We start from the raw sequence: 19,801 nt of genomic DNA, 5'->3' as shown, positions 1-19,801 counted from the left end.
GAGGCAAAGGGAGAAGCAGGCTCCCCGCTGAGCAGGGAGTACTGTTGTCTCCGTTTTATAGGTGAGGATTCAGACAAGGCTCAGATAAGGTCATGCAGCTGGTCTGTGATGTGTTTGGGACTCCAGCCCAGGGACTCTTCTCTAGAGGGTGTGCCATTATCGTTAGAGGGGTCAGCACCCTCCCAAATGGCCTCTATATGCTGACACACCAACACTTCGCCTCAGGTCACTTTTGTGGAACTCAAGCTACTGCCTCATAGCAAACAGACGAGAACTGATAAATGCCTTTATGGCCAGAATGAATTACTTATTCAATATTCTTTAAGGTACTTGTTGTATGTCAGGTAGCGAGGCAGAAACTGGACCTGACTTCCATTTAAAGTATGGGAAGAACTTCCAGAGATTGAGATTTGATTTTTGAAGCACATGAAATTGTTCCTTTCTTAAGTTCTCCTTCATGGAACAATAATTTGGAAGGCTAGTCAGGAAGAGGAAAAATAAACATATCCTGCTTCTAAAATGTTTCCGAGATCCCACAGCATGTCCACCAATTTGATCCTTTTACCTAATCTATTGCCTGAGCAGAAAAGAAAGGCGAGAGTACCAGAGGTTGCTTCCCAAAGCTTCTAGAGCTTTAACTATGAGTGGGTTAAAAAAGAGCAACAGAATCAAATACGCTGTCTTAGATAAGTACTATAACTCAAAATTCAAAAAGAAAATGCTCTGAATCTTCCAAGTCAAGAGTTAGAAAAATAGATGAAAAGCCAATAAACCAGAAAAGCACTATTAGCATTTCAAAATAGCATTCTGCTGCTGCTGGATAAAGTTCTGTATCCTCAGAAGCCTTAATACCACGTGTCATTGTGTCTAAGACATGAAATAGGATACATAACTATTGAAATACTGGGCATTGGGGAATGGAATAATGCATCTGTATAAAACTAATTCTGGGAGAGAATGACTCTCAGATGTCTGGGTGTATAGTAGCAGCGAGGGGTAAAGACAGAAAAACGAGAGTCATGCAAACAGCAGAGAAAAAAATGGATTCCTGCAACCGTCTCCTTCAAACCCCATGGAATAAGGCTTCAGAGTCCTCCCAGAAAATAACCAACATGCTAAGGTCTTCCTAAGTTCCTGGCCTCACTGCACTTTTTGGAGTCTCTTTCCTATGTTTCTAAGGAAATAAATATATTTTTTGCCAATTCCCCATTGTTGGGGAAGTGATGAAGCTTCAGGAGCCACATGGATGCTCCTAGGCCTGAGCTAAGACCCCTGTGAGCGTGCAGTGGGGTGAAAGTGTGAGGGTTGCTTGTGACACTTTTTAGTTGTTGTTGTTTTGTTTTTAAAGAAACCAACTGCTGAGAAAAGCACTTTTTTTCAGAATGATGAAAACTAGACTATTTATCTCCCAGGTTGGCTCACCTATACCTCAGGAATCTTATTACTGCATTTCCTTTTTTTTTAAAGATTTTATTTATTTATTTGAGAGAGAGAGAATGAGAGATAGAGAGCACGAGAGGGAAGAGGGTCAGAGGGAGAAGCAGACTCCCTGCTGAGCAGGGAGCCCGATGTGGGACTCGATCCCGGGACTCCAGGATCATAACCTGAGCCAAAGGCAGTCGCTTAACCAACTGAGCCACCCAGGCACCCCTTATTACTGCATTTCTATTTACAGATTGCTGTTGGACCCATAGTTTGAAATAACTGATAATCCAAAGCAAATTAAAAAAGAAAACACCGTGTGATCAAGAACAGACACCTGGGCGTAATAACTGCCTTTTATTAATAAGGTACTAATTCTAAAATATTTAAGCCTGCCTCTTGAAAAAGAAAGACCACATCTTAAATTTCAAAACACTGAGGCGTGCTCATAAAATAACAACAGCGATCTCTCTGGCCCATGTCTCTGTTCCTGGCTATAAAAACCTGCAGTTCAGAACCTATTCCTATTCTATGATCTTTATGTAAAAAAATAATGCTGATTCTGTTTTTCAACTTTTAAAAGCTACATAAAAATGAACATAAGTGTATGTGTGTGGAAAATGAATTAAGTTTCTGGGAAGAAATGTGCTCAGTGTTCAAACATACTGAAATATCGGCTCAAAACCCTCAACTCTTGAGAAGGACACCCAGCCCCTGAAGCCCAGGAGCTTACTCAAGCCAACAGGTGACCTGTTCATCATGTGCAATATTCGGAAACCTTATAACCCTGCTTCTCCACATGTCTGACCTGCTAGTGGGCATGATTAGCTCTTTCCTACCAGGTCTCCGGTAAAGGCCACCTCCTCTCAAAGACCCTCTGTGAGTGCCACCCACTCTTCAGCACATTGCCTTGCATTAATTTTCTAATGTGTGTCTTCACTGATTTGCTTACCAACCTTCTCCCCGAACTAGACTCTGGCACTAGTCATTTGCTGTCTCCCGGAGCAGTTACGAATCTGGCTACCTCCATTTTCAACTGCCATAGTGAATCCCTGTGGCACCAAGCCCAAAGCCTGGCACACAATACATGTTTGCTCAGTATTTGTTTAATAAAACTGTTACACGAAATAGATGTCTGAAGCAATAATTGCTCATTTCCTGTAGCGATGTGAGGAATAAAAGTGCATAATGACAACTTTATTTATGTTGCAATGTGTCTCTGACTTGGTACAATCGTTAACAGTAGGTTTTAAACTTTCTGGTCTAAGGAAAAACTACAATTGTATTTTTAATTTTATCATCTTAAATCAATTCAGGTGCAGATCTTTATGTAGGATATTATTTTCACCGTAAGTTGCAAAGATACATTCTTTAAATACTGGCTTATTTTCCAAATGCAAAATACAACCACTAACATAACAAGGCTGGTTCCCTTAGATATTAAATTGTATAATTTTTCTTCATGCATTTTTAAAATTTTAAATTTATTTTTATCACTTTTTAACTTTTGTTTAATATTGCGTGGAAGGTAGGAATTCTGTGGTGTGGCCTCAAAGGCAGCCTACAAGACTCAGGAACTTAAATCAATCTGTATAGATAAATAGATAATAGATATCTATGCATCTGTAAACATATGTGTACATACGTGTGTATTTGCACCTATAATTTGCGTTATATAGTGTATATGTAGATATAGATATATATGTGTATATATAAACATAAACACACACATATACATATATGCTGCCTAAGTACCACTCAGAATTACACAAAATTGGATATACTATGGAGACACTTTCTTCCAAACTCTAAGTATATATGCAATAAACAGGCATTAATGTCATCTCCCACTATTGTAAAGTTTCACTTTTAAAGAAATGTTTTGATAAAATAACCCTATTTATATGGACACATCAGAAACTCTGAAAAGGGAAAACAGAGAAATTAATAATTTGTGGAGATAAAAAAGGCCAGAGATTAGTTGATGGAACAGAAAAGATAAAAAATTTCTGGAAGAATTAAGGAAAATACTCACAGTATTCTTCTGGCAAATGATTTCCTGAAAAATGAGAAAAGAAGAAAAGCAGAAGTTAATACAAAATTAATTCAATAATTAATTAAACTACTTGATGTAGGAAAATGGATATTAACAATTTTATTAGCAATCAGAAATTTCAGGGAGTATACCATAAATTCCTGTATCAGAGAAATTGACAATCTGATGGAAATGAGAGAACATAAAAGGATTCTCAATGGTTTAAAGGAAACGGTACAAACATATAAAATCCAAAAACTGAATAATCTAAAAATCATTCTTGCAGAATATGTATGCACAGAATTATTAGCCACGATCTTTTTAGGAAAAGGCTAAAAGGAGTTCAGTTTTCTGATGTACAACATCACTCACACTCTGGGAGGAGACCATGCAGATGCTGTCTCCTGGGAAATAAAGGGTATTGGCTACTTATCAGAGTGGCAAACCCACACATACGTAAGATCATCTGACAACAAATAGTCACAAATATAATTTACGAATTGTTCAACAAAAAGTGGAATGTGAGAAATACATTGAAGGCAGTATCCCTATCTTCTAGGTTGTGAGGAGTGAGATCATGCAAATAATGTAGCTATACTGTGTCAGGTGCATAAAAGGCTCTTGATAAAGCTAGCTGCCATTATCATTATTTCTGGACGTCTAAGTAAGTAGAGGCATGGAAGAGACAGTGTGGAAAAGCCTATGGCATAAAGGCTTCACTGAGGTTGGGGAATCATGATTTAGAACGAGAAATGGGACAGAATTTTGGAAATGATGGCGTGTATGTTGTCATGGAAACAGGGAATGTGAGGCTTTTGTGGTGCCTCAAGGGTGGGTCCATCTGGCTAAGAAGAAGAGCCAGATCTGCTGAGGTAAGGCACGAACAGAGGAGCAATTCAAGGTCCAGCCCACTGGCCATCATTCTTCGTCCCAAGATCAACATGCGGGCAAAGGGGAACTGACAAGGTCATTGGCTTAGAGCAGTATATAGGATTTTTGAATGTTTTAAGGATAACAGATGAGTAAATCAAAAGCTATAGAGGAAGGAATGGTGCTGGGTAATTTTGAAAGCCATCATGATTTATATAAAATAGTACAAGAGGCCCTTCAATACTTCACAAAAGGAAAAAAGAAGGACACATACACACTTACAAAGAAACATTACATGCCTGGGTCCACATGCATTTATGTATACACATGCTATATCAAAAAAGTTATACTACAGTAAGGTCTTGTGTTTCCGAGAGAAAGAGGATGTTACTAAGAAGTAAGGAAGCCTGGGAAGATCAGCAGAGAAGGTGTAACTCAAGATGAGCCAAGGAGGACAGACAACTTCCAAAGGCAAAGCAGGAAGGTGGAGATCCAAGTTAGAGGACCCAGAACAGCAAAGGCCCCTTCAGGGAATAACATATATTTTTATCAGGGGCTAGAGAAGACAGTTCATTTAGTTCATTTTGGGAAGTATAAAGGAGAGAGTTAAAGAGGTATTTGAAAAAGATCTTGAATTTAATCATTAGACTAAGAAGAAAGTTCATTTCAGCATGTACCGATAATATTAGAAAGTTATTTGGGGCCTTATTGTAGAAGGCCCTGAATGCCAAAATACTTTGTTTTGTGAGTAATTGGCAGTCACACTGTTTTTTAAGGTGAGCAATATACATAAAGAAGTATCAGCACACACTGGGACACTGTAACAGCAAAGGCTAGGAACACCATCAATGTCTATCAGCTAGAAACTGGTTGAATAAACTATGGTACATCCAGTCAATGGAATACAGTGCAGCTGAACAAAGAACGAGGAAGCTCTTCATGCGGCGATATGGAAAGATCTCCAAGATACACTAAGGCAACTAAGTGAAAAAAAGCAAAGTACAGAATGGTTTTTAACCTATGCTCTTATTTATATATCAAAGGGAGAAAAAGAAAATTCTAATTTGTACATTCATAAAATCTCTCTAGAAGAACATTCAAGAATCTAATAATAGTGGTTGCCAGTGGAGGAGGAGCTGGCTGGATGCGGGACAAAATGAGAGAATGACTTTTCACTATATATCCTTTTGCACTTCTAAATTTTTGTATCAGGTGATTATGTTACCCAAGAAAGACAAATACATAAAAGGTAAATCTTGTTAAAGTTTAAAAAAATACTAATTTGATGGTGGTATTTAGTATTGGAGAAAAAAGACCATTTAGGTGGCACTGCAAAAGTTCAGGGATGTCAAAATAAGGGCTTGGACAATAGTGATGCCCAGGGGATAGAAATCAAGAAACGAATGAGTGACATTGTGGAGGAAGAGCCAAAGCAGCTTTTCCCACAGGTGTTTCATGGGTAGTTAGTGCATCTCTCTTTCTCCACCCCCCTTCCCTGACTCTCTCTCTCTCTCTCTCTCTCTCTCACACACACACACACACACACACACACAATCGTTCATGAAAAAATAAATACAACAATGCTGGATAATCACAAAATCAGTAACACAGTATGCAGAATTTTCCAAACTTGATTTACGGAACATCTCTTCAGAGAAGCAAACCATAATCTTTTGGACACTGCTCTCTTGTGATAGTTACACCCCCGTTCCTCCCTCCAAGTAACAAGGGAATGCCCTTCTCTTCTTCCTCTACTGCAAAATATCCTCTGTGCATTGCATAAGAAGTCCATTCTCTGTGAAGGGGCCTTCAATGACACCAATCTTCCCAACGGAAGTAGATGATGTCCTTATTTCTGCCACCATTACCCCTCGTTCAGACCTCTGGGACAACACAGGTACCAACTGCAGATGCGTCATCATAGGATTCTCCCATCCTACATCATGAGCAACTGAAATGTTTTATTCATCTTCATACCCCACTGGTTGCCTAGTAAGTCAAATGGCATATAGTAGGTACTCAATAAAAGCATGAAAAAAATGAATAAGTTAATGAAAGTATAAAATACTGGGCTATGAATCACAGTAGAAATGTGTAAGTCCTGGCTCTGTCATTTCTCCTCTCTAATGTAACACGCTAAGAGTTGGGTTGAGTGACTGCCTGTCTCTTCCAACTCTGTGTTCTAGCATTTGCTTCTGGCTAAAGGCTATCACAGTGAGCACTGTCCTTGTGCCACAGGAAGGAGAGATGCCCTTATGCCCAGCACAGGAGCTACTCTACCACACCTCTCTTTTGGTGCACCAGGCCCAGAAATGGAGGTAATAATGAAGGGAGCAGTGGGGAACATTGAGCAGGCTCAAGGCTCCCTCTGCTTGGCCCTACAGAAAATAAGCTGCTGTTGGCTTAGAACCAATATGCTATATCTTCCTGAAGAATGGCTCGTTGGAGTAACAAGCCTCTTACATGTCTTCTTTGCTTTCATTTCATTTGGCAATATAACAAATTAGGAAACTGTATTAAAATCATTCCCATGAAAAATCCCCCCATGAAATAGTAAGAAGTGTGGATGAGGGCTATGTTGCACCAGAGACAGGACAGAGTGCCATGGGTGACACATCAGTGGTCAGTTAGCAAGTAAGCAAGATGCTTGCTGGAATGTCCAGAGGCAGCACTTTCTATTAAAAGGGTGCAGGTTCATTGCTTCCGGTTCACTACTAAATTGTTAAACTACTTTATAGGGTCATATTTTCAAATGACTCTTTCCCTAATGTTTACTGAGCATGTAACTTATACTACTAAGTTAGCTGCTATTCAGAAGTACTGAAAAGAATCCAATAAAAATTCACTGTTAAAAAAAAAATCCTGGGATCTACTGAATTCTTATTAACTGTTGCTTATGTTTTATAGAGGCCAAATGAATATAAGTTATTCTCCTGAAGGAGACAGAGTTTACTCACAGTTTATGATGTAACCTTACATGACACATCCACTCGGAAGAAAAAAAGGACAATTTGTGCGTTTTAACTCAGTACAATAAATAGCAAACAAGACCTCTCAAGGTATCTCCGTACTCAGGCAGAAGAGTGAATGTTTAACGTCTACCAAACCCACTGAAGGAGAAAAAAAAGGAGGAAGGGGTATCAATTTAAGACACAACTGCTGTATTTCATATCACTGCGTTGAAACTTCTCATCTAAAGTGCCTCAAAATAAGACAATAAAATAAACTCCAGTTCCTTCCCAGTGAAATGTTTTGAGGATGCATTACCTCACTGCAACTTAAGACTTGTCTGAAGTCTTTAGGGGCCATCTGGTCAGCGCACCCCCTGCCTGTACAAGAAACACCCAAAAATGTTTTTTTCCCCATTCTCCAGTACCCTTTGATAACCAAAGAGGGAAGGAAGACAAAAGAGACAATCTAATCTAGGTCTCTTTGCAAGATGAGACAAAGACAACTTTTGATAGCTATTTGGGACAATATAACTTCGCAGAGGTCATTTTAAGGATAAATAAATGGAGTAGCTCCAAAACTGGCAAGTGTTTGTGCCTAGGATTTAGGTAGTTACAGCCAGGGGAAGGAAGTGGGAACAGCTGGTGTGGGGTTGCCAAGTTAAATTGATTCAGGGTGGGAGAAGCAGAGCTAGCAAGCAGGATCTCAGTTTCCTGAAAGAAAAGGAGCAGGCTGGGAGTTCCTGACCAGGGAAGAACACGGCCCCCAGCTGGTGACCTTCTGGGTCTTCCCTTCTGATCCCTCTTCCTGTCCAAGGGGAACTGGGCAAGTTTTCCACCAAAGTTGGGTAAAAGCGGAATATTTCTTATGCTCCCCAGCTCCATCCTCTTACCTAATTTCAAAACTTCAGAACAAGACTAGGAAACATTCGATGGGCTGTTTTGTCAACACCCTGGGCCTCGCTGAGGAGGTGGGACTCATCCTTACCCTCAAGCAAGCTGCTAAAATAAAGCTGAGCCAGTTCAGGAAGAACATCCAACACAGGTGTCACAGAACTGGCCCAGCTTTAAAGTTAGGAAATGCATTATACTTGTGCTTACACATTATGCTTGTATAAAGGCTCAAGTTAAAAAAAAAAGCCCTTGATGATCTAGTAAGAATCCAGAAAATTTTATTTTTACAGGATATATGAAATCGGTGTGCAGACTTAGAAGTATACGTGATGACAAGTCAGACAACATGGGGCTCACCCTGTTTCAACACTTTGTGTGCCTCTACGTCACTGTATCTCCCTGGGTTTATTTCTTATTTGTAAAGGAAGTATCTTTTATCTGCCTCATCCATATAGTAAGTACCTAACTTGTCTATCTCCTTGGGCTGTTTTTAAAGAACAATTGAAATAAGCTTATGAAAGTACTTTAAGCATTTTAAGGACATACACAGTATGAGTATTAATATTATCTAGGCAAACAACCCCAACTCGGTTCCTATTTAACCAGATCTAGAGACACTGTATAACCTGTATTGTTTTGTGATGAGGAGTGAGAACACATCCTTCTCTTGATATGAGCAACTGTTAATTAAAACAACCTACCAAAAGTCAAGTTAAATTATACCAAAGCTGGAAAGTAATCCTACAAGAAATTCTAGACTCTCTTGTCCTTCCCTCTGAGTTTTATTTTATATTTAAATCAATATGTCTTGCTGTAAGTACAGACAGGTCCTTAAACGGGGCTGGGATGTTGATGAGTGACATTTTACACATACAGAATTTGAAACAGCTTTTTAACACAAACTTCTCCTTATAATGTGTTGCTATTATAATTAACTTCCTCTTCTTTGACACCAGCTGTTTCTTTCAGCAACACCTAATGGGACCAAATTACTCAAATGTAGGTATTTCTTAAAAAAAAAAAAAACAAAAAAACCTTGTTGTATAGCTATAGGTATCATGGATTTCTGTACAGTAAATCACATTTTTCACATAAATTTCAGTAAAAATTTCAAGGATGCATTCTAAAATGACCTAAATTGGATGATGGGTTACAGTGCCACAGAGATCAACTTGCACAGAAGGATCATTTATTTATAATGAACAAAAGGGAACAGAATTCAGACAAGCCTTGCCCCCTTTGGGTGGGAGTCAGGAGGCTTTTAGACTCTTATTTTCTGTGCGCAGAAGTGTTCCTTCTTGCTCTTTAACGTATTCTAACTCATGGACCTGTGATGGAAGTCTGTACCGATGAAGAAAATACCTGGTGCCAACTCATGATATGATGACAGTGTAGCACAGACTTCCTTTCTTTCTTTGACAAAATGGTAACCAGACACTAGAGATGTTGGGTGGAGGTGGGGAGGATAACGGAGGAGTCAGAAAGGAGAGCAAAGGCATACTCTATCCAGTACACAGAAAATTCCTTAGTGGCTGTGATATTGCTAACTGACATGAAAGAAAACTGGATTCTCCAGTCTCTAGCCCTTTCCAAAACCTCAGGGATGGATTCTACAACTGGGAAGTCAACTCGTGCTAAATAAACCATGCGTCTAGTTTGTCAATTCAAGACCCTCAGAGAAAATCTTGAGGAAGCAGTGCTCATATGTGCTACCCATCTGCTCCTTCCCCGAGTCGCTCCCCACTCCCCAATGTGACGTGGAATGACTATAGCTCAGAGGAAAGGTAGATCATTCCTAGAAGCAAAATAAAGAAACAAGACTGTTTTCTCTCTCAATGGAAAGAAAGATCACTCCATGAAATAATAAGTGTGTGTGAGGGCTATGTGGCACCAGAGACAGGACAGAGTGCCCAGGTTTACAAATCAATGGTCAGTTATCAAGTAAGCAGGATGCTTGCAGGAATGTCCAGAGGTAGCACTTCATATTAAGAGGACACAGGGTCAATGTTTCTGGTTCACTACTAAATTGTTAAACTACTTTATAGGGTCATATTTTCGAATGACTCTTTCCCTAACATTTACTGAGTACATAATTTATACATACTGGCTAAGTTGGTGCTATTAAAAAGTGTTGAAAAGAATCCAAGAAAAATTCACTGTTAAACTAAAAAAAATCATAAACCATTGGAAAAATACAAATGTTGATTTCATACACAATTTGAGCAAAAACTAAATTTCTCTTAGTAATTAACTTTGATAAGGGAGGTAAAACTTTAAGAAAAGGAATTGGGGGTGTAAGAGGGGAAAAAATGATGGGTTTAAGAACACTATGGAATCTGAGTGGATTCACTAGATACAAGTAAAAATTCAATTTAGGTTTGAAATATTTATACCAAAAATTACCCTCATGTCTTCATCAATTTACTGGAAACGGGCACAATCACTGAACTGGACAACAAGGACATCACTACTCTTTTCAAAACTATCACAATTTGCTTCAAGTGGAAATGAATAAGTATCAGAAAAACAGACTTAATATCCAATTTCTCACAGTAAGTTCTAAAGGAGATTGGATCCCTCTGCATCTGCAGATAAAGGATCGTAAGTACCACAGAACTGTTTGAATGAGCAACTATGATAGTTCTCAGGTTTCATCCATGTTGTAGCATGTGTCAGAATTTCCTTCCTTTTTAAGGCTAAATAATATTCCATTGTGCATATATACCATTTTGTTTTATCCATTCATTTATTGATGGACATTTAGGTTCCTTCTACCTTTTGGCTACTGTGAATAATGCTACTAGGGACATGGGTGAACAAATATCTCTTTGAGAGCCTGCTTTCAGTTCGTTTGGGTATATGTCCAGAAGAGAAATTGCTGGATCATATGGTAATTCTAGTTTTAATTTTTTGAGGAACTGCCATACTGTCAAAAATTGATGATTCTTAAAGGGCTATTTTAGTGATGGTGCTACAAATTCTGGTTTGTGCACCCATGATTTCATGCTAGTCAGATCCCAATCTAGAAAATACTAGATGCATTGAAGCAGAGTAAGAAGTTCCACCATCACATATGTGTGTGATATACTCAGTGAGATAGTGAAGGATTAAGCATGTAGATAGACTGCTGCAGGGAACAGTCTACTAAGGAAAATCCCATCTATAAAATAACTTTTCAAGCCATGATTAAGGAGAAAAATACAACTAAATTTCTTGGAAAGGGAATAATCTCACATAATCATTACTTTTCAACACAAGCTCTATCACCACTAACTGATACGCATATCAATCTCTAAGATATTTTCATTCTGTAGTAGATAAAATGGGAATAAAGCCCATCTTGGTGCAGGAAGATCCAAACGCATCTGAGCCTTTTTAATCACAGAACATTAGGAAAAAGAAATTAAAAACAATTTGGGCATTCAAATGCCCAAAATATGTGTAAATTATCCTGATAGACACAGGAAATAACAAAGTATCGCAGACTTCTTCCTTAAAAAAAGAATTAATTGTGAAATATTTCAACTATATAAAAAGTATAGAAATTATGACACACCCAGGTATATACCACCTTGACTTAGAAATTTAATATTACAGGTAAACTTGAAGACTCTTGTCCTCCCCCCAGCCCCGGTTCTATTCTATGCATATCACCCAAAGAGATAACTATTCTGAATTTGTTGTTTGTAATTCCGATGCATACGTCAATCTTCTATAACACAAATAGGTATAAAAGCACTGTCTTGCATGTGATTAGATTTTGTATGGATGGTATCATACCACACACATGCTTCTGTAATTTGTTTTTGCTCTCAACACTGTTTTTGAGATGTATCGATAGTGACACATAAAGCTCTAGTTAACTCATGTTAAGTGCTCTCTAATATTCCACCAAATGATTATACCAGAACGTATTTGTTCATTCTCTCGTTGATAGGTATTTACCAATTCCTTTGGGGAAGGGGTTATTACAAATAATGTCAATATAACATTGTTGATTAGATCTTCCTCTGCATGCCAGAGACTCTTTGTGCAGTACACATCCAGAGACAGAGTTGCTGAGTCTTGGTGCCCCGCTCATCTGATAATATTAGGTGTTGCCAAATTGCTCTTTGGAAGTAGTGCCAATAACCCCTCCCACCAGCAGTGCCTGTTTCCCACTCTTCACAGCCTCGGCACAGGCATTAGAAGGGCTTTTAACTGTTGACTATCTGATGGTGCACAGTGGTACTTCCTTGTTTTGTTTTGCTTTGTTTTTATAAGCAGCATTGTATAAAGTGAGTGGGGAGTGGCCTAAAAGGAAGAGAGGGAGCTGAAGAAGGGAAAAGGGGGAAGAATCTCAAGGATTGGAACTGAGAGCTGTTGTTAAACAGGAATTTCTGATGATAGAAGAAATGTCTCATTAAAATAATTTCCACACTCTACACAACGGCCGTCCATTTCCCTCAAGTCCTTTCTGATGTCAGATGCATTTTGAGCATCTCATTGGTCAGTAGTGTCCAGACTTAACTCTCCCATTTCCTGAGAGACCCCAAGTGGAGGTCTGATCATTTCTGTAATGCATGAAGTTAATCTGAAAAAAACAGTTTCAGCCATTTCTTATTTTCAAGCAAATGTAAGTCTTAGCATAGAGTCTCATTGACAGGCACCTAAGAAGTTGTCATGATATTTATTTAAAGAAAACTGTGAACATTGTGTTGTTAAAATGCTAAGGGGAAAAATATCAACTTCTCTTTCTCAATGTGCAATAATCTTTTTTTGAAAAAAAGAAGAAATATTGCATTCTTCTAAGATATTACTTGTGATTTCAAATGGATACAAAGCTTATTGCAAGTACGTGATTTGATTAGATTCTCAATATCCTTTCATATGAAAACTCAGACATAGCTTTCAGGTACTTTTATGCTTCCTATCAATTATTTTTTAGGACCTGAAACTTAAAAGTTTTTTCCTATAATTTCATCCAGAGAATTTGCTGCCAAAGAGAAACTGCTGTCTTCAACAAAGAGCAGCAGATGAAAATTAAACTGATGTAGCCATACTTTCTAGATGTCCAAAGAATCAACGTAAGGGAAGCTAGCTATGTGATAAGAATAGCATTCTCATTCTGTCTTTGTTCTGCGAAAACAGGGAGATGCTTCATTTTTATTTTATTAGGCTAATCTATACAGAATATCTTATGTATAATAACTCTTGTTCTGCCTTATTTCACAAAAATTTTCTTTTCTATTGGTAGAAGGCAGGGATTACACCTATAATGAACGACAACAGAAATTAATAAAATTAAACACACACACACACACACACACACACACACATACACACACACACACAGACTTTTCTCAATAGCAGAGGACCAGAAAAATTTCTAGGGCTCAGGGAAAATTGTTAGACTGAAAAAAATACTTTTTATCCCAGAGATCTTTGTCCTCTGCAACCAGACACTTATTTGGGCTAGGAAAAAGCTAAAAAACAAAACAAATAAATAAATAAACAATGGCAAAAGCTTAAGTTAATGGAAGGAGGGAGAGAGAAGAAAGGATGGGTGTTACATGGAACAGCTCAGGGAGACAGACACAGTTGATGGGTTTTATAAATGAACACACTTAACAGGGAAAGCTGGATATCCTCCTAACTAGAAGAAATTAAATAAAGTTTAGTGGTTCGGAGGGTGGGCTTTGGAGTCAGGCAGACCTAGGCTTTACTTTACTAGTTATATCAACTAGGACAAATGATTGAATTTATTTGAACCTTAGTTTGCAGTTCTATAAAAGAGTGATATAATAGGTCATAATATACCCCACAGGGATGTTTTTAGACTTAAGTGTGAAAATGTATGTGGGGAAAGTACAGAGTAAGTGCTCGGTTACAAGCAGCTATTATGTACAAGATAAATGAGTTTATTTTAGCTAAACAAAGGCTGACAAAAAGCAATTAAATAAATCCAGTGTATTTGTCCCATACAAATTTCTGATAAGATTAGCTTCAACTCATTCTCTCAAATGTAATTTTAATTCAGTTTTTAAAAATTTTTTAAAAATTTCCCCAGGAAAGGAGAGTCATAAATGAAATCACCAAATACCAGTAGAGGAAGAATAAAAAGAAGGTAGAGTGAAAAATGTCTAACACAACACTGCCTGCTTAGAATACTTAATGTAAAGAAAATAGTACAAGAATAAATAAAATAATTTCATTCCTTTATCAACTGCTAATATATGTTGAAAATAGTAGCAAATCAAAATGTTTAATTAAAATACAACATCATAAAACTTTACGATGCATTACTTAAAGTGGTAAATCTAAGGTAAAATAAAGTAGGGGCAGCTTAGAGAATTGCCCCAGGTTGAAAAAACAGATTCAGACAGAGTAGGCAAATCTCCTGGGACTATTTCAGAGTATTCTGGAAAGGGATAGCCTATCAATGCCCATTTACCGCATGGCATGCAGTAAATGTACTTGCTAAACGTAACTGTAGATTTCTCAGAAAAAGCCATACAAGCTTTAGATACTAAGATAAAAGCAAAATATTACTTTTTTTTTTTTTTTTTGCATGGTCATGGAGTTAGAGATCTTCATATAACAATTACTAAGCCATTAGAAATATGGCTCTGGATTTTAGGACTCCACGTCCCAAGGTTGGCTTTGATTTGAAAACAGGAAGATATAGATGAGAAAAAGCCACAAAAAGCTAGCTGGAAGTTTCACAAAGGAAATGGATGATATCAGGTTCAGCATGAGTTTCACTGAATTGTTAGATCCTTTTCAAAGAATCACACAATGATTGCATTGCAAAAGCATTTTAGACAATCTTTTTGCACGGAAGAAATACCTTCATATCATTATGTTCCTATCCTGGAGAGAATGACATGGGGCCTGCTGCGTTTTGTAGACAAATACAGTAGGTTCTTATTTCCCCTTTCCCTAAGTTATTAAGTTATTGAAATCACTTCCCAGTGAAGAGGATAGCAGTTTTCTGGTGATATTTGGAGACAGTGTCTATTCAGAGTCCTTTCAGTAGGAGGCAGATTTCCAGTTGAACACAAGTGTGCCCAATGAAACCCCCAATGGTGATACAGCTTGGGGCCTGACCATACTTTATGCAACTTTCAGGTCTTTCTCTGGCAGGCAGCGAGCACGGGAGACTCCCTAGTAACGCAGTCTCGTCAACAGCAACTCAAACTGCAGCTCAGAACTCAACACTAAGATTTTCCTACCTGTGTATCAGCAAATTTCTAGACTGAATTCTAGATAAACCTCACAACGTCACTAGTAATTGTTGTATAACTATTGCACTGGCAAAAACAAGCTTTCAAACGTAAGCCACTTACATTGCTTTGGATGTCAGAGAGACAGAGAGGTATCCCTAGAAGCCTGGTACCTACAGTAAATATTTAGTAAACAGGTCAGGTACCTTCAGTGACTGCAGAGAGTCTGAATTATTATCACAGTAGAGGATGATGTTGTTGGCCATGCTGAAACTTTCTCTCACTCCAAGGTGGTAAAACAAGGACGGCTGTCGGAAGGCATCACTCATCTCCACCACAGCAATATCTGCAAACAGAAAACAAAGCCCCCAAAAGATGACACCTGAATAATACCCAGTAAGCACATTTTGGTTTCAACGACTTAGTATTCAAAGAGGAAATGAGGAAATGATAGGGATTTTCCCTCCTCACACTGAATTTTGAATTTGCAGCTCTACCTGGAAGTGGTTTTAGAAAATGCAGCAAACCTGCATTTTTTTTAAACACGAAGGGGATCATATAATTACTGGAAACTAAGCAAAGTCTGCAATGGTGGGATGCTGGGGCTAATGCTCTCTGTTAAATTGCAACATTAAAACAAGTTAACTAAGTTTACAGAAGCAGATCCACAGGAAGCTGCAATAAGTGATAAACGTAAAATGAGATTTAAGAAAGCAAATAGGGGGCCATCTGGGTGGCTCAGTCAGTTAAGTGGCCAACTCTTGGTTTCAGCTCAGGTCATGATCTCAGGGTCAAGAGGTGGAGCCCCACGACCAGCTCCACACTCAGCGTGGAGTCTGCTGAAGATTCTCTCTCTCCCTCTCCCTTTGCCCCCCTCCCCCAAATAAATAAATATTTAAAAAATAAAAATAGAAAAAGAAATGGGTATGATTATAAATTAATCCAGAGCTGTATTTTATAACTAACTAATTATTATTATTAATATCCAGCAAGTCCCTAGCAAGTGTACTCAAGAAAAAAAGAAAGCAAAGATATAGAAAATTATTACTGAGAAGGAGAATATAACCACAGATACAAATTCCACCAAAGCTCAGAGATGACTAACACCAAGGTGGTATAAACCTGATACCAATATTTGACATTAATGTCAAAAAAAAAATGAAATAGAGGTCAGTCTCAAACTCAATTTATACATGGGCAAAAATATGAAATAAAAATGAAAAAAAATGCACCAAACATTCTACTATAAGAAAACTAGATCATGGGTTTAAAATTTATTTTGGGAATGCAGGGATAGGTCAATGGAAAAAAAAAAAATCATCGCATCTCCACAGATGCCCCAAGTGCTTTAATTAAAATTCAAAACCCATTTCTTATTAAAAATAATTGCAAAATAAAAATAGAAGAGCACTCCTTTAACATGAAAAATAATATATAGTCTGGGGCGCCTGGGTAGCTCACTCAGTTGAGCATCTGACTCCTGATTTTGGGTTCAGGTCATGATCTCAGGGTTGTGAGATCCAGCCCACGCCAGGCTCCAGGCTGGGTATGGAGCCTGTTTGGGATTCTCTCTCTCTCTCTCTCTCCCCCTCTGCCCCTCCAACCCCCTGCTCTCTTTCAGTCTCAATCTCTAAAAAAAACTATATATATATATACATATATATATGTATATATATATATATTTTTCACAGCAACTGCCAACTTTGTGTTTATAAGTATTCCATGAAAATCAGGAAAAAGACAAGGCAGCCAATTATTCCTACTACTAGTTGGCTTTCTGAAAATCCCAGATAATGCAGTAAGATTTCACAAAGTAAGGAGATGTAATACCATAAAATGAAATACACAATTATCATTACTTGCAGATGTTTTGCTTGTCAACGAAGAAACCCCAGTAAAATCAACTAAATAACTATTATAAGCAATAATATAATTTAATAAGGTGTTGAGATGCAAAATTATTATGAAAATCAAGAGCTCCCTTTGTACTTATAGTAAGTGTCTGGAAAATATAACGGCAAAACAATTCCAATCACAATTACACTGAAAATGTTAACATACCTTACAGCAAATTTAACAGATGATGCTAACTTGTTAAACGTATTTGCAATATGTGATAGATGAAAGGTTAATATCACTATAAATCATCTCTTATTGGTCAGTTTAGAACAAAGAAGCAACCATAAAGACATTATAATAGAAAATTAGGCTATGGGCATGAGCAGACAAACTTGAAAAGAATAACTAAAATGGTAAATAAATATACAAAAAACTATACCTCACTACTAATAAATGCACATTTTTTTGAGATTTTTTATTTATTTGACAGAGAGAGAGATAGTGAGAGCAGGAAAACAAGCAGGAGGAGCGGGAGAGGGAGAAGCAGACTTCCTGCTGAGCAAGGAGCCCAGATGCGATGCGGGGCTCGATCCCAGGACCTGAGCTGAAGGCAGATACTTAATGACCGAGCCACCCAGGCAACCCCTAATAAACGCACTCTAAAGTGCCTTTTTTTTTTTTTTTTGTCTAACAAGTAGTCAAAAAAATTAAAGAATGTACAATGGAGATGCAGAGAAATGACACTCCGACATGCCAAGGAGAATTTCAGACTTCCCAGGAGACCTCAATCCTTAAAGTTATGCACACTTTTTGACCCTATAGCTCCATTCCTAAGAATTTTACCCTAAGAAAATGCCTATAAATGTGGCAAGTTTCCTTGTTAGTATGTCGACTGAAATAATTTTTTTACAATAAAATGGAAAATACCTAAATATCCATTAATAGGAAAATGGTTAGGTAGGTAGGCAGATAGATAGGTAGGTAGGTACATAGTTAGATTCAAATAGTGGTTTATTATGCATCATTGAGAACTATATTGTTGCCTATATTGTACACCTGAAACTAACATAACACTACATGTTAACTACACTGGAATTAAAATAATTTAAAAAAGCAAACTATATTGTAGAAGAATATTTAGCAATGGAGGTAAACTCAAGGTATATTAAGTAAAAAAAATCAAGATATAATACATTATAATGTATGTATTCTACGTGAATATACATATGTGAATAAAAAAAGTCTGGAAAATTGTACACCAAATGTAAACCATGATCATAGCTGTGCAATGGCACTGTGCATTATTTTTTCTTTATTCCCTCTCTATTTTTTTTACCATTTCTCTTATGAACATTGATTGCTTTAATAATTTAGGAACCCACCAAAATAAAAGAAAAATAACACTAAAAACCCGAGTGACTGAATGTAAAACCACACTGCAGCACCAAAAAAACAATGCAGACTCTCAAGAAGCTGTTTGATGCAGTCGGCCTTGTCTACTAATGAACGTGAGATTAGAATTCACATTCTGTGAAGGAGACATAAATCAGATCAAACGGAGGCTGAAGACACAGAGGATTTAGTGAGGTTATGAAAGAGGCAAAGGAGCTTCAAAAGATTTTTTTTTTTTTTTCAAGGCTAAAATGACTTACAGGCTCTATAACACAAAGAGAGAGTTTTCTTTTGGGGTCCTTAACATTTCTACATCAAAAATCAACACATGAGATAATGAGTCACTGCATCCCACCTACACGCCCCATCTGCCTCCTGCACCCACACTGCTTCCTCCTCCCACCGATGCCAACCGCTTGCTCTCAGTCACAGCGCTTGAAAATCAAGAGACAGCGTAAAATGGGGCTGAAAGAAACCAAATGGAACAGTAGTTGACAAAAAATATAAATGAGAGCCATGCAAAGAAAAATACTAGCTAAATTAAAGTCACCACAAGAAGAGGGGAAATGGGTGATTTCCAGAAAATGGGCTCCTGACGCTAAAATTAATAAAGGCACTGCAGAAGGCACTGGGATGAAGAGAGAAACTAGACATTCAAAATAAATGGTACAAGCAAAATAAGGCGTATTCATCAGGTCTGAACATCTAAGCAGGAATAGCTCCATTTTTGGATGCTGTATAGAACATTAAAAATGCTTGTTTGTATAATTTTAAAATACTGAATACAGTATGATGACTCAGAAAAAGATTTTTTTCTACTTCAGGTTCAGATGACTGATGGGTTCTAATAGGCTTATATTCTTGTCTAAATGTATTTTTTAATTTCCATGGCATAAAATGTACTCTTCTGTCTTCTCTGGTGAAGTGATCAAAGTTTGTGCCCTATTTCTTAAATTGTTGAATTTGTTCTTATTGTCAAGGTTTGTGTGTTCTTTATATCATCTAAATATTTTTCCTTGGTCAAATAAGGGGATTTGCAAATACTTTCTCCGGGTTTGTGACCTGTCTTTCCAATCTGCTAACAGTATTTTTAGAAAAGCAGAAGTTTCTAACTTTAAGTCCAAGGCATCAATTTTTTCTTTTATGATTGTGTTTTAGGTGTGGTATCTTAAAAAAATCTTTGCCTAACCCAAGGT

The 19,801-nt window shown here is 37.5% G+C and overlaps 1 protein-coding gene across 5 annotated transcripts in view; it reads right to left on the bottom strand.

Moving 5' to 3' along the window:
* Positions 1-19,801, bottom strand: part of MAP3K5 (mitogen-activated protein kinase kinase kinase 5) — a 193,729-nt gene that overhangs the window by 120,575 nt on the left and 53,353 nt on the right. For all 5 annotated transcript variants that reach the window (XR_003521544.1, XM_027602930.1, XM_027602931.1 and 2 more), the window contains exons 2-3: positions 15,581-15,720; positions 3,458-3,481 (exon numbers count right to left, since the gene is read on the bottom strand). Coding sequence is in view for 4 of the 5 variants with exons in the window: in XM_027602930.1 (XP_027458731.1) it covers positions 3,458-3,481; positions 15,581-15,720 (164 nt within the window). In the remaining variant the exon portion in view is untranslated. The remainder of the gene's footprint in view (positions 1-3,457; positions 3,482-15,580; positions 15,721-19,801) is intronic.

Source organism: Zalophus californianus, chromosome 7, assembly GCF_009762305.2.
Source record: "Zalophus californianus isolate mZalCal1 chromosome 7, mZalCal1.pri.v2, whole genome shotgun sequence".
NCBI lineage: Eukaryota > Metazoa > Chordata > Mammalia > Carnivora > Otariidae > Zalophus > Zalophus californianus.
Note: the sequence above shows the minus strand (reverse complement) of the source record. Positions and strands in the feature narration are given on the sequence as shown.